The sequence below is a fragment of the Ambystoma mexicanum genome, chromosome 13, assembly GCF_040938575.1.
Source record: "Ambystoma mexicanum isolate Mex_15411 chromosome 13, UKY_AmexF1_1, whole genome shotgun sequence".
NCBI classification, from domain to species: Eukaryota; Metazoa; Chordata; class Amphibia; order Caudata; family Ambystomatidae; genus Ambystoma; species Ambystoma mexicanum.
In genome coordinates this window covers 407,159,783-407,174,587 of record NC_090938.1, presented here as the reverse complement: position 1 = coordinate 407,174,587, position 14,805 = coordinate 407,159,783, and the positions used below count along the sequence as shown (strand labels likewise).

The 14,805-nt window shown below is 46.9% G+C and overlaps 1 protein-coding gene and 1 long non-coding RNA gene across 3 annotated transcripts in view; one reads left to right on the top strand and one right to left on the bottom strand.

The window, feature by feature from the left end:
* LOC138521284 (uncharacterized) overlaps positions 1 to 7,253 on the bottom strand; it is a 161,831-nt gene extending 154,578 nt beyond the window's left edge. The window contains exon 1 of the long non-coding RNA XR_011283005.1: positions 7,188 to 7,253. This is a non-coding gene — a long non-coding RNA (uncharacterized lncRNA). The remainder of the gene's footprint in view (positions 1 to 7,187) is intronic.
* A 105-nt stretch (positions 7,254 to 7,358) lies between these two features.
* The window catches only part of DCAF11 (DDB1 and CUL4 associated factor 11), a 631,260-nt gene continuing 623,813 nt past the window's right edge, over positions 7,359 to 14,805 (top strand). The window contains exon 1 of one of the 2 annotated variants that reach the window (XM_069634008.1): positions 7,359 to 8,347. In XM_069634008.1, the coding sequence (XP_069490109.1) occupies positions 8,205 to 8,347 (143 nt within the window). In that variant the 5' untranslated portion in view covers positions 7,359 to 8,204. The remainder of the gene's footprint in view (positions 8,348 to 14,805) is intronic. The other variant, XM_069634009.1, reaches the window with a different exon arrangement.

The window sequence follows — 14,805 nt, the reverse complement described above, 5'->3', positions numbered from 1 at the left end:
GCGAGTGTTAGGAAAGATTTCTCTTTTAGGCAACTTCCCTCCATTGTTATGAACTGTCGGTAAACAAGGGTTGGCGGGACTCACAGTATGCCAGCTTCTCTTGTCACAGAGTTCTTATGTCTTTTTTGCTTCTCATTTTTGAATATGACATGAACTTTTTGCAGTGCAGTGAACTACCCTGGCTTTTGCTCATTGTTATGGGGAAACTGACACGTCCTTCAGGCTGTCGGCAGTGAGAAACATTGTTTCTCTTAGTCTTTCAACTTTGTTGCCACTTGTGGTAGCATTTTATCATTGTGCAAAGTACCTTCCAGTACCGCGCAATGGGGTCTCTGTGTCTTATGGCCCTAGACACTCTCTAAGGAATTTTTGGTTATTGTACAATGTGCTTCAGCACAAACTGGTGGAAGCAGTAGCTTTTTCCTTTCCTTTTATAACTTTCTATCAAGCCTTACTGTGTTTACCGCATGTGGCACCTGATAGTGGCTAATGTCTAGCATGGCCATGCCACAAGGTCTTTTGTTTGTTCCTTTGGCCATTCTGTCCCTTTGCCTTCTCCCTGCCTTTCCAGGACCCAGAATTCCTTTTTTGGGCATGTATTTGGCCTCTGAAGGGCATGTGTGTAGGCACTCAGGAAGTGGGCTGGGGCTGTCTGGTCTCAATCCATACTACTGGCGCCAGGGTGTCAGGGGTGCATGTGAGCATGAGGATCCTAGTGGACCCTGATTGGACCACTGCTGGTGAGCATGTATGGAGCAGATCTTGCCATTGGTTGGCTGGGTGCAAGCACTCACCTGACTGTGAATAAGAGGAGGGGACTTGCAATTATTCAGGAGAACTGAAGGAGCCAAGTATCAAGATTAGCCTAGCAGAACTAAGGGCGATCCTGAGACGCACTGGAGGTCTGGTACCCAAATCCTGCTGGTGTCCCGGTGAAGCTCTGCTTTGCGCCTGATCTCAGAAGTCCTGCAAAGGTGCTTCGAACCCTTGGAGTGGTGGGCCCGATCACTCTCAATGCCTACTGGTAACCCTGCAAGTGAGCCTGTTCAGAAGTGCCCTATAGCCATCCAGTGGGCTGTCCAGCTGCAAACTAGGTTACCATGCAGGAGCGTCGCCATTTCAGGTTTCGACCCAAGACCTTGGCATCTTTCTGCCGAATTTCATTCTCCCAGCCCCTCTGGGTTTTGAGATAGAGGGCTGCATCATACTGAGGGAGCTGGGTCCCCTTCCGTCACTGTGTTTCAGTGGCGGTCGCTAAGGCATTTTTCCTGCATTCATTCAAATGCCCTGAGGCCCACTATGTCAATGCTTTCTTCTTTTCTCATCGGAATCGAGTTTAGCAGCTTCTGCGTTAAACCGGACCTGTACCCACACCTGCAGCGCCTTTGCAACTGGAAGCCGAACGGAGGGCCTAAAATCATACCTCTGGTGACCACCTCTGGACCTGCCAAGTCTGGAGCAAAACCGAACTAAGGGCGGTGAGTAGTGAAGTCACCTACCAGTGGCCCTTTGTTTATCCGAACGCATTAATTGAATTTTTCACCTAACTTTTTCCTGCTTCCTAAAAAGCACTTGTGAACTTTACACACAATTGCGCACAGATACACGTGCATTGAACATTCAGCGCAAGGCTCCACTCATCGTACGGGCTAGACTCTTAAAGTTAGGATTGTCATATCTGCAGTCTGTCGGCTCTACACAAGTTCCCCACATTCTTCCTTTGCAGGTATTCATGGAGTTATTAACTTTCTCGCACTGACTCCAGTGATTGTATATATATTACTTAGCGTGTTGTTTGTCATTTCATTAATAATTGTGTTGTTATTACGCCTATAATAAATAGTATTGTTTTGTGTACTCCTGCTTAATTGTAATTCTTTGTGTTTGACTGTGTGTGCTCATTGGAGACTCCTGATCACCCTCACTCCTCCTGAGACTACTGTCAATTGGTCTGGCTATCTACCCAGAATTGTCCCTTGTTCATCTTACACTGGTGGCCTCCTAAACATCTGTCCACCAGGCCAGAGCTTAGTAATCTATTCTAACACATGGGAGCTCAGTCACGGATGTCTATTTATTTTTAAATTGCTGCGATATCGGCTTGACGTCACATGTTGATGATGTCACATAACGTGAGACGTTATCACGTGGGACGTTATCACGTTGTAACCAGGAACAACCCTGCTTCAGAACAGCTTTTTCTGACAGTATTTAGGGAAAGCTGTTTATGACAGTACGCTTTTAGACATCTTGCAAAGAGAGCCTACGCTCAATTGTGGTAGGATTTGAGCACTACACCAATGAATGGAATATTTGGAAAATGTATATCCTACTGTTACTAGGGATATTTCACTTTTCACGCGTTTCAGTGACATCCAATCCTTACTTAATGATGGAAAAGAACACCCAGGGATCCAGGTAGGGTGTACATTTTGTTATGGCATTTTGGGTTTCTGGTCGAGTGAAGGACTACATGCATTGTTAGAAACACTTAGGTTTTATTTCTTGTCTGAGAATGCAGAGGTTACCATTTGTGTATAGCAATAACAGTTTTTTTTAGAGATGAGGCACGCATTCTAATGATTCTGTTTTGTTTCAATTTTTTATTTTTTCATGAACAATATCTATTGTACTCATACTGTGGATTGATATATTTCGGATTGAATATGTATTTTGTTTGTAAACACAGTATGTTATTGCCCTGATGACGGACGGTGGTCTGAAATGCATTGGCTAAATGGCAACGCAGAGTCCTACTGTGTCAGCTTCCTCTGACTGACAAAAATAATTTTATATCAAACTGTTGGATCAAATGCATTAGTTTACTTTGGATTATATGTTGTTAGGTTTGCATAAATTGAGTACATTTAGCCAGTATTTGCTGTTACGTGAGCATGCAGTACACTGTAAGGATTCTCAGAGTTCTGTGTCTGCTGTTCTATGAACCCAAGGTGCCTTGGGCTTATCTGTAATGCTGCCTTTAACCGTTCTGAACAGGTTACTAGGAGATTACCACATACCCACACATAAAGATGGTGACCACCCTATTTTGATCCTTGGGAGTTTAATATTTGGCTTCCTATAATGCCACCAAGGGGTCAGAGGTCCTGCCAACCCTCCCTTGACGCCCCCTCTTTCCAGCCAACTACAGATCTATTTCTAACAACCGGTTCTTAGCCAAACTCACTGACCAAACAGCCTTGTTTCTTCACTGAATCCAACCTATTCCTCGACCCAACCCAGTGTGGCTTCAGACCTCTACGTGGAACTGAACTGTCCCTAGTCTCCATATGGGATGACCTCAAAAGCATCAGAGACACAGAAGGCTATTATCCTTCTTGTCCTTTGGGCGGCCTCTGATACCATCAACCACAGCATCCTCACTAACAGACTCTACTCGCTCAGGATAAGGGACGCAGCACTAAGGTGGATTTCCTCATTCCTCGCTAACAGATCTCAAATCACCTTCTTTCCTCCCTTCACCTACGCCCCCACCCTGTCACCAATGGGGTCTCACAGGGCACCTCCCTAGGTCCCCCAATTTTTAACCTCTACATGAGCCCCCTCACTGCCCTTATTCGCTCACATAACATTACCTGCTACAACTACATAGACGACACACAGATCATCTTTAAGCTCCCTAGGTCCCCTTCCATCCCCCACCCTGACCTCGCTTCCTGCCTCACAGACATCGACCGGTGGATGACAGCCAACCACCTCCTCCGTAAAGCCGGAAAAACAGAAATCATGATATGCGGGAAGTCAGCTGTCAAGTTGTGCACTCCTTACATCCCATTTACCTTCTGTCTTGTTCCGTAGACGGTCCAGGATAGTATGGAAGCTGGCGTCCAATCCGGTCTTGGTGATATGGAGTGAGGGAATCTACACCCCGTACCAGGACAGGTAGTGGGCACTAACCAGGAACAGGAAGCAGTCTCCCAGCACCATGGGAAAGGACCACCCATGTATTAACGTGGTGCCAAGCAGTGCAAAGCACTGGATGTGGGCAGCCCAATAATAGCTCAAGATTAAGGTAGCAGAAAATAAGGGGAAAAGCCAAGCAAGGTAAGCAGGCAAAGAAGGCAAGAGCCAGAGCACGGCTGAGACGGATAAGACCCAGCAAGGTATTTGGTAGGGAAAGAACTCAAGGACCAAGGACCAAGACAGGTTCCAGGGAAGAAGGCAAGATCAAGGGGACGAGAAAGTAGAGTTGCAGGCAACAGGAACAAGGACTGAGAACCTCAGAAGAGTGACCTCCGGAAAAGAAGAGGCTGCGACGCACCAGAGCTGGTGTCTGCCATGTTTATATAGAGCTTGGCAGCCACTGGGAAAGCCGTGCTGTTTGACTGTTTGCCAATGCAACAACCTACGCTGTGTGGATGCGTGATACCCAGCTGCTGGTCAACAGTGTAGCTGCAGTGCGGCAAAGATGGTGGCTCACAGGAACCATGGTCGTCCCGACTGGAAGCAACGGGGAAGATGGACCAACAACCTCCAATGGGCCCGCCATGGAGGAAAGGCACAGTGATCGAGGCAGGTAGGTGCCATGACAACAGCTCTCTTCACCCCACCCACCCCTTGGCCCTCCTACCACTGCATTTAATGCAGTGAAGAACCTGGGTGCACCATGGACGCTAATCTGACACTCTCACACCACATTAACTCTGTGTCTAAATCTTGCTATCTACCCTCCGTATTCTCAGGCGCATCTTCCCTTACCTCTCCCATCCTCACAGAGTCAATGCAATCATGGCCATCATCCTCTCCCACCTAGACTATGCCAATTCCCTTTACCTGGGCTCCCCGCATATCAATTCAGAAAGCTCCAATGGGTCCAAAACACTGCAACTAGACTTATCTTGGCACCAGAGAACGCATCACACCCGCCCTATGTGTCCTCCACTGGCTGCCTGTCGGGCACGTGGCCACTTTCAAATCCATGTGCATCACCTACCGCGCCCTTCACAAGACAGGCCCAGAATGCCTTCAACAAAAACTCATCCGCTACCAACCCAACAGAAACCTGCGATCAGGCACTGCACCCCCTGAATCTGGAACTCCAATGCCCTTAGCATCTGACACATAGAGAATCAACTTGCCTTCCGCAGGGGGCCCTCAAGACCTGGCTTTCCACCCTGCATCCTAATGAACCCATGCCACACTTTGGGTTAGTTAACCGTCTTGCAGATAGGCCAGAGCAGCAATGAACCTGCCATGAAATGTACAGAGCGACGGAAAGAATATATTCCAGCAGACCACAGGACAGAATACATGCCACATCTACTAAACAAGACAGAACACACAGGTACATATCACACTCCTTGCTTATGGAAGCCGAAGGCAAGGCCACCTACCCGCACACATCACACACCCTTTTTAAGACACATCGCACAACCCATATGCCATAAGAATGCAGCTATCCCCCATGACAAAAATTTGGTCTAGCTGGACAAATAATGAGTATCCTGCCCCTGCATACTGTCTAGATGATCTCAAAGCACCCATCAAACCTACCAGCCCGCTATGGGTAGCTTGTAGGGGCTTGGTGACCCCTACCAACCTTCGTATTGGCTAAAATGCACACCTGCATTCTAATCTCCTCTGACAAATGTCCCATAACTTCGACTTCTGTCCCTCTAGGGCGTTCACCTACAGCACTTTGAGACCATACCGAGTGCTTTAAGTGGGCTGGGGCCAGACCCCCACAGTCTCCAAGGAGTGCGGCTGAGCGGGGTCCCCCGGTCCCACCACGCCATGGCGAGACGCATTATCCCGTCACGGCTGAGATGCTCATGCCATTTTAAAGCCAGGCAGCTGTGTCACTGACAGAAGTGCCAGCCAGCCACAGCATGGCTGAAACTGGAAGTTGCAGTTTTAGCAGTGCTGTTGCTGGTTGGCACTTCTGTCGGTCACTGTAACTTCCTCTTGTGACCCCTTGCATGAGGGGTCACAAGAGGAAGTTATGGTCTTTTTGTTTCCCCTCCCCAGGTCACTGACCCTCAGCGAACCTGGGGGCTCTGTGATCTAATCTGCAGATTAGATCACAGAGACCCCGGGGTCGCAAAGGGTCAAAGACGCCTCAGGCTCAGTGATCTATCTGCTCTGCAGAGCAAAGCACATATCAGTGAGCCTGAGGCGTCTTTGTACGTTGGCAAAGCTTTAGAAAAGATGGCTTGAATTGTGTACTGTTTAAACTATCTTTTATAAACATAGAAATAAACATATGTCTATGTTTATAAAAGATAGCTTGAAAAGTACACAATTCAAGCCATCTTTTAAAGCTTTGTCGACAAAGACACCTCAGGTTTTGTCCGTCCTCAAAGCTTTATAAAAGATGGCTTAGATTGTGTACGTTTCAAGCCATCTTTTATAAACTTAGAAATATGTTACATATTTCTATGTTTGTAAAAGATGGTTTGAAAATGACACAAACCATAGTAAGGTAGTGCGTACCTTACTATGGTTTGTGTACTTTTCAAGCCATCTTTTATCAACATAGAAATATGTAACATATTTCTATTTATAAAAGAAGGTCTGAAAAGTACACCAACCTTAGTAAGGTATGCATACAAATATATAAATGCTTACAAACATTTGGAAGAACCGCCCCCAAATAAGGGCCCTGCCTCAATTTCTTACCCCACTTAAAGCACTGAACATACCAATGGGAAAGGGCACTGTACAATTGACAAATGACATTACATTACTTGCTGCTATTTCATTATCAGGCATAAGCAATGTCATCTGCTACCAGTGGGATTTTGGTGACTTGATGTCCTTGAACAAATCACTCCTCTACTCAGAATCACAAGTGTTCACACTTCTGTTCAAAATCCGCTCTTGTCCACATGCAAAATTCCGATAGCGCCTTTCACAACTGCTGCTTGTGAAAAATTCCCGAATAAGTCCCCTCTACCATGGGCGTAATTTTAGGGGGAGACAGTTGTGCTTGGCCACCCCAACTTTCATGGCACACTATTTAGTCCCCATTCATTTGGCTGGGGCACCTTTTCTTCAGATGTCATGTCCCCCCCAGCATTTTCAGCAAAGTTACTCCACTGCCCTCTACGAAAATCTCCCCATGAAACCAATTATTGCTATATGCTGCTCGATCGCAAATTCGCCTGAGAACTTAGTTGTTGCTGCCATCGTTCTCAAATTCGGAAGAACAAGCCATGGTACGTCACCTTTCCAGCCGGCCACGATTCTTGATCGTGATCCTGCTTTCCCGCTCGTGCAATGATCACGAGGTGCTCAAGGGCGTGGGCTCGGGAGGAGTTTGAAGAGCTTAGAACACACATTGCCAATACGTAGCGTGCAAATCACGTGATGAGGAGTAGGCAGGGTGTTGGTAAGGTCCGTTTCTCTAAAGAGAACTATACACTTCACTGTCAAGTGTACTGTTGTTGACTGTGACCGCACTTTGGTGCCTTGTTTTTTTCTCCCTGGGCAGGGTGTTTTGACCAGTCTTTTGAGTCCTGCTTTTGCTCTTCGGAGTTGCTAGATGTGTATTGTATATATTCTTATATTTTGAATAGTAAACGTATTTTGACTACGCACCCTGTCTTCTAGTTCATTTTTTAGATGGGGCTATAGTTTATGCCCTTGTATTAGTTGGTGGCCCTGGGGTCAGTTCTGGTGGGACGCTGGATATTAAGTAGTTGATATTCTCTCCGCTGATTGTTACTCAGCCTTCTACTTAGCCCAGTGGTCGAAAGATATTTTTCGAAAATATGGCGCTTTGATGCCTATGTATTTTGTTTTTTTGGCTCCCATTAATGGGACACACGAAGTTGCATATTAAGTGTTACAGATGGGAAAGTGGTAGATGGTTCTGTCAGGGTGGCTGGCTTACTTGGTTAAAGAATTCTAAATGGAACTTGAGTATTTTCTGATAGGGTTTAGGACAGTGTGTTGAGTGATATGAATGTTACATAAAACTAATGGCACATTGGAATGTGGCGAACCGAAATGTAATGCAGGTTGTAGTGCTGTAGAGTTTTCCTTAAGCTTAAAATTTGATTTGTTTCTGTAATATAACGAACGTTAATTGGCATGAGTTGGACCTTCACAGAAGGGTGGCGTTGGATTGGCATGTTGTACTTTGCAGAAGGGTGACACAGTAGAATTTTTTCAGAAGTATTTAGTTTGTGCAAGGGCGTCCCCAGACACGTGAAGCTTGGTAGGCTCCTCCGAAATGGGAGATGGGGTCACGCAGTAGCAGCACGAGCAGTGGCGGTTCCGGGGAGCCGCCGGAGGACCCATCCACGGGGCACCCTCTTGGCAGCGAGGAGAATGAGGAGGAGAACGTGGATCTGGCACAGGTACTGGCTTATCTCCTACGCAGGTAATTCCTCTTTAGCGAACCGCCTCTATCTCAGAAAGTTATGTTATTTTATTTGGCATTTGTATAGCGCCTACTGCCATTGGTATAGTCCCGAGGCACTGTGAGGATGAACGCCCTTTGGAAATGAACGCTGAACTAACATAATCGCACAGAAATTGTGATGAGCTTTAGTGTTCTATCATAGCTATGCTGCCACGGATCATATTCTCTTATCATTGCAACTCCGTGTTTATATACTGGGTCTGACACTGCTCAATAGGAAATGTATGTTATTTTATCAACCTGGGTTGTACTGTTTACAATCCTTGAGTTATTCTGTTATAGCTGTAAAACCCTGGGAACAGTTCCTATTCTTTAAATGCATGACCACGGGATTATTTGTCATAACCGCTCAGCTTGTGCTGGTTTGGTGTTAACTGCATGCCCGAGGCTCGCTATGACATTACCACTGTGATCTGGATCCTGCCCTGTATCACACTGTTTTAATCATTTGACCATGGATTGTAATTATGTATGGGTGGCCATGGGTCGCCCTGTGATGCCATAACCCACAGTACTGAAGTCAGTGTGCTCCAATTACTACAACTGTATGTGTACACCTTTACCCTCTGCGTACTTATTTATCCCATGATCTATGCTGCTACCAGTTTGCCTTTCATAATGTCTGCACGGTATACCATAATGCAATACAAACAAGAATACATACATTCATAATGCAATTAACAATTTAGAAATGGGGAAAATGTGTTTAGATAAATGTAACATCATTTCAAGCTGCTGAAATTGCATTCGTTTATTCTCCAGTCTACACGTCACCCTCTTAGTGATGCTTAATCAAATTTAAAAACACATTTAATGCCTTCACCATCATTATCCTAAGAATCTCATTCATAAGGATAATCTATTTTTGTACTTTGCTACTTGTGCTACAGATACGTTTTACATGTGGGAGTATTGTACTTACAATTTTTTTGAATTGGGTTTAAAATGATTTTTTAGGCAATATAAAAGTAAGTCCAATTCCCAATGAGAGTATTTTATAAGTGAGTAAAAATATGTTTTAACTGCAAAACAAAAATGTTTTTGTAATATGTGTTTCTTTGCACCTAGTTATTCATGCACATTAAAAGATACATGTTTGGTACTTGCAATCGGGCAGTTAAAATAGTTTCTTCCCGTGAAACTGCTTGCACTATTGGTCCAAATATATCCATGGAGCTGTGAGGGTGAAAGCAGGGGTGCAAGATTCTGCATGTCTTTTTCTTATTTTTGTTGGGAGTATTTTTACTCCCTATTATTTCTTTTTGGGAGATTTGCCAATTTGTAGGGAATAAAAGTGGCTGATACACTCCTTATCTGTAGGGCTGCTTGCTACTACTACTCCCTTCAAAACTCTTCTATCTAAAGTACTTTTGAAGGGCAAACACACTAAATTTAACAAAACTGGCGTTTGTTGGGCAGGACTCGTCCTCAAATGGCAGTGTGCTGCACGCTTTAGAGGAGTCCTACTGATTATGAGGGGATGGCGCACGTTTTATGCATTTTGTGCAGTGGGCTTTTTTTGTTAACCTGTTTGCCCTGTAGATCTGGAGTTCTCCGAAGTAAGCAGATTTGTCTAATAGATTTTTCTCCAGATTGTTCCACCGTTTTATTTTCTTTCTTGTGATAGCTGTGGTTGATGTGTTGTGGTTGTATGTGTACGATCTAGCAGCATGCTTTTTTTGGGGGATATTTGAAAGCCAGTTTAAACTCCTTGAGCTCAGGCCCAGCCAATGTCGAGGCATTGTGTATTCATGGCTAGCCTGGCTGTCCGAACTCGGCCAGGGTGCTTCCTCCATTGATTCCCAGGAAGGAAGGCGAACACCTCCCCTCAAGGGCTAGGAAATCTACTGGAAGTTGGTGCTTAAAAGGCAGCACTGACAGAACAAAGCTAGTCTTGCACCAGGGCATTGCACAAGAGATGGCCTTTGAAGTCAGCAGGCATGGGAAATGGACAGAGTTACAGTATACAGTCAGGGCAGGGCGGTCTGAGAGAGGTTGCATCATTTTGGTTTTAGACGAGGGCGCTCTTCCTTTCTGTCTTCCATTTCCTGCAAGACCAGGCACTCTGGGTATGCAGAAAGCAAGGGGCACTTGTTACACCAACAGGGATTGGACGCCTTACAGCAGGCTTGCTTTGGACTCATGCCGGCATTTTGCCTTTTTTAAGGAAGGGTCTCCCACCCCTTCTTTGATTCATCTTTGAACACCAGAAAGAAGATTTTCATATTTGGACCTCTGTTTGGAGTGTAGTTCATTCAGAGGCCTCTTCCATAGAGGTGAAAACATCCAAGGCAGAGAAGAGCTCTGCCTCCTACCCATCCCCTGGGGAAAATGGGTAGGTTGGGCGATGGTGAACTGCTCCAAGGCCTCAACTGCTGGCTGCACTTAAACACCAGGACCCTGCTCACTGGAGGTCAAGGGTCTCCTGTAAGCACCAGACAAGCTCCCTGGAACTGCTGGAGCCATCCTTGACCCTGACCCTCAACCGCCTCTGCAGCTCAGTTTGCTCAATGCTGAGACAGTGGTGCTTCAGCATATGAAACTTGCTGAGTCTTCAAATGTTCCCAAACTACTTCCTGGTCACTAGCTTCTTCAAGCTCCACGCTGAAGTGCTCAGATGCTCCGTTGAGCCAGCAGAGGCAACTCTCCACTTCTCTACACCCAACATCGCAGAGGCCTCCAGCGTCTGTCTGGACATCCCCTGCCATTCCCAGCGTTTTTGACCCGCAAGCCGATCCAGCTGGCGAACAGCATTGCGTCATTGGGACCTTCCGCTGCTGGTCCATGACTTGGGTTCCGGAGCAAAAGCACCCAGACTCCTGGTTCGATGCTTAAAAGCCTTGCTCAGTGCTGTTGAGCGCCAAATACAATACTTAAGGTAGTGTGAATAGGACCTGGTCCACCGTTTGGGACCATAGTGACTTTTAAGTCCCCCTTCTCTGCCTTTTTCTCAGAAGGCATTTCTTGACTGAACACTCCTCCCTGCTCAAGTACTCAGTGTCATACTAAAAGTCTGCATATTCTGTATTTGGGGTGGATCTTTTCTAGTGTTTTTAGTTAGTTGATTGCATTTTTATTGTTTAATTAAAGTATATGTATTTTTTATAGCAGAGTTAACCTTTTCAAGTTGCAAGCTAACTAGCCAGCCATAAAAAGTCCCTTGCCACTTCAGTTGTACTCGCAGCACATGCTTTCTTTCTTGCCAAGAATCAAATATCACTAGCCAATAGCTAGTGGCAAGTGACGTTTTTTAAACATTTCATTTTTTATTTATTAATTTGAATCTTGTGAAAAAGTACAATACAAATGAATGAGAGTAGAAAGCACCAACATCATACAACCACATTCAAGATCAGTCACCACCTTGGGAGTCCACGTTCATGGGGGAGGGGAACACAAATGCATTAAATCCTACCACCAAAGCCCTTAATTAGCATTGCCCTGATTATTTCCAAGGCAGTATGGTTGGGCAGAACCGGCCCGCCGGAGGACTATACGTGACAGAGGCCTCGAAAGTCCCATTGAAGTAAGGAAAAGGGGAATTCCCTCATATTAGAAAGATTGTAGGCATGCGCGGATGGAGTAGGTCCGCCTTAACCTCACCCTCCAGAAAAGCTTTCTCCACAATATTAAGAGCCCATCTTTTCTTGTCAGTGGCCGGAGAGAGGTCGGCAAAGAAATGAATCCTGTGATCTGGATATACCAATGTTTTCTTGGCCACTGCTGCTTTCAGGATCCTGTCCCTATTACGAGAATCGCTCGGGTGCACCGTCGGTGTAGGACCCACCTCTGACGGAGGCTTCACTTTGGCTCCGGCCACCTTGAGCCGTTAACATTTGTCCACATATATGGGGTCGTCTTCCGTGTCAAGATTAAGCTGTTAAGGAAGCCATGTTGAGACAAAACCAATCGGGTCATCACTCTCTACACCCTTGTGGAGGCCAATATTATGCAGTTGGGATGCACGCATTGTATTCTCCAAGAATTCAAGCCTGTTATCTGTTACTCTGCTGCTTTTCACCCCCAACTCCATTTCTCTGCTGACTTTCAGCACCAGCAGGAGCGATTGCGTGAATTGCTGGTCCAACTCGGTGGTCTTCAGTTCCAGCGTAGATGTTCCCTTTCTCTAGCAGGGCCACTTTCTCTGTCAGTTTTTCCATCTTACCCTCCAACCGCGACTGACTGTTCTATGCGCCCCAGCGCGGCCATAGCGGTGTCTTGGGGCAAAGGCTTCCCCTGGGTACTTTGCCCTCCCCGGGGCGCAAATAAGTCAGCATCCTCCACAGCAGGTTTCTTACTCCCCTTTCCCGGTGCCATATCTCTCCGCCTGTCTGGTGGCTGAATTCCACTTCAGCGCACTTCCCACTGCATGTAAAGAACACAGGGGTATGGAATAAGGTCTCTGATTGGCAGCCACACTCAGTATTGCAAACGTTCACCTTCACCTAAGCTCACCAGGTCTAATCGCATCAGAGCACATTAAAGGACTGTCCGTGGCTCACAGACTCCATGCTGGGGCAGCGTCTCACCATCCGGACGAGTTGGCGAACCGCACCTCAGTTCGGAATACGGAGCTCCCAGCAGTCAGCATATCTCTCCAGCCTCATCGCCCAGGCCGCAAGCCAAACCAGGAATTCCAGGTCAGGGGCTGCCGTGGGTGTGCCGCTTGACAAGGGCTGCAAACCTCACCAGGCTTCCGGGAAGAGAGCTAGCCCCACTGTGCCGCAGCGCCAACACATCTCCCTCACTCGGCTCCCGCGCACACACCAGGTGTGCACCCTCGCAGCCCCTGCGGCTCTGCCTACCGGTTGCTCCCGGCGTCTTCTGCTTCCGCCGACACCTCGGGTCCAGGGCCACCAACCAGCTCAATTCTCGGAACACAACTGCTACATAACAAGGCCCCCGTCCGGGGCAAGTTACACCGCTTCTGTTCACCACTGCGTGGCTCCTTATGGTCGGGACCTAGGCTCGCCTTGAAGAGCTTCACTAAGATGCTGCCATCCTGCGGGCTCACAAGCACCCCCCACCCACTCTGCAAGTGCAGATTTTGAGCTCTGTTTATAGAATCTTGATTGTACATTCTCATATTTTGGAGTCTTTGTACTGCTGCGCTTTGTGTTGCTTCTGTACCAGCTCACACCCCTCCTGAAAAGAATAGCCTGCCCTTGTCCCACTTTACCAAAAGAGGCAAAGGAGGTATATCTGCAGGGATGTGCCTGTTTAACCTTTGTTTGGGATCGCTGCTGAATTAGTAATAGTGTGAGGGCATAACAGGCTGCACTCATCACCGTACACCTTCAGAGCAGTAGTCATTCCGTCACAACGTTCAATATCAGATACCTTCTCAGAGATACCCCATTTATCATGAATGATTTGCATCTTGGCATTTGTTTCCACTATCGGGGGGTTTCATAGACCTTAACTCCTAAGATGGTATACATCCCTCGATCGGTTGGAGGTGGGAGTGAAGGGGCAGTCCATTTTGGTTTGGTGCAACATACATCATCAATTCAGTGTGGGGGGTCAGGTCTCCACGTGCGGTGACGGGTAACGTGCAGGGGTTGCTTTCATCTGCTAAAGATTCATCAGTGTCAGTAAGAGACAGAAGATATGTCCGAAATGGAGGCCAAATGTCACGGGGCCTGGTGTGTAACAGCAACATGGTTATCCATCGCTCCTCCATGTCTGCCGCCCAGGTGACTGCAGCCAGCCACAGTTTAACAGTCGGTATTGTAGGACGAAGCCACAACAGTAGTACTTTTCGGACTACCATTAACATACATATGCTCGCAAGCCGGCGACTAGGGCCCTGAATTGAGTCGAACTTGTGAAGGGGGAGGACACAACATCATGATCAAGCATCTCTGATATGGCTGTATAGACATATTTCCAATAATCGGCGAGTTTAGGACCGGCCCAGACCATGTGCAGATAACCAGCATTTTCGGAGTGACATCTTGGGCAATAAGGTGAGTGATCCCTGGAGATAGTGTGCAGCCTATGTGGTCTATAGTGATACCTGTGCAGCACCTTAAAGTGAATTAATCAATATCTAGCATTTAAGGACACCGTGCAGGCGCAGCTCCAGATAGCATTCCATCTTTCCTCCGACAACATAACCCCAAGATCCCTGCCCCAGGCCTCCCGGAGTTTGGTAAGGGGCTTATAGCACAGCTCTTGGGCAGCGCAGTACAACCTAGACAACATGCCAGATGGACCAGACGCAGTGATAAGGGCAGTAGCCAGAGGATCATCCGGGGGCTGTGTTGGGAACCCAGACCATCGCTTCTTAACCGCCCGTCTCAAGCCAGCATTCTGCAACCATTCAAATAGGAGCTCACCCAGTGTTACTCGGGTATCCGACCACCCACTAAATATGCCCTGCTTGTATACATCTCCCAATGTGGATAAGCCCC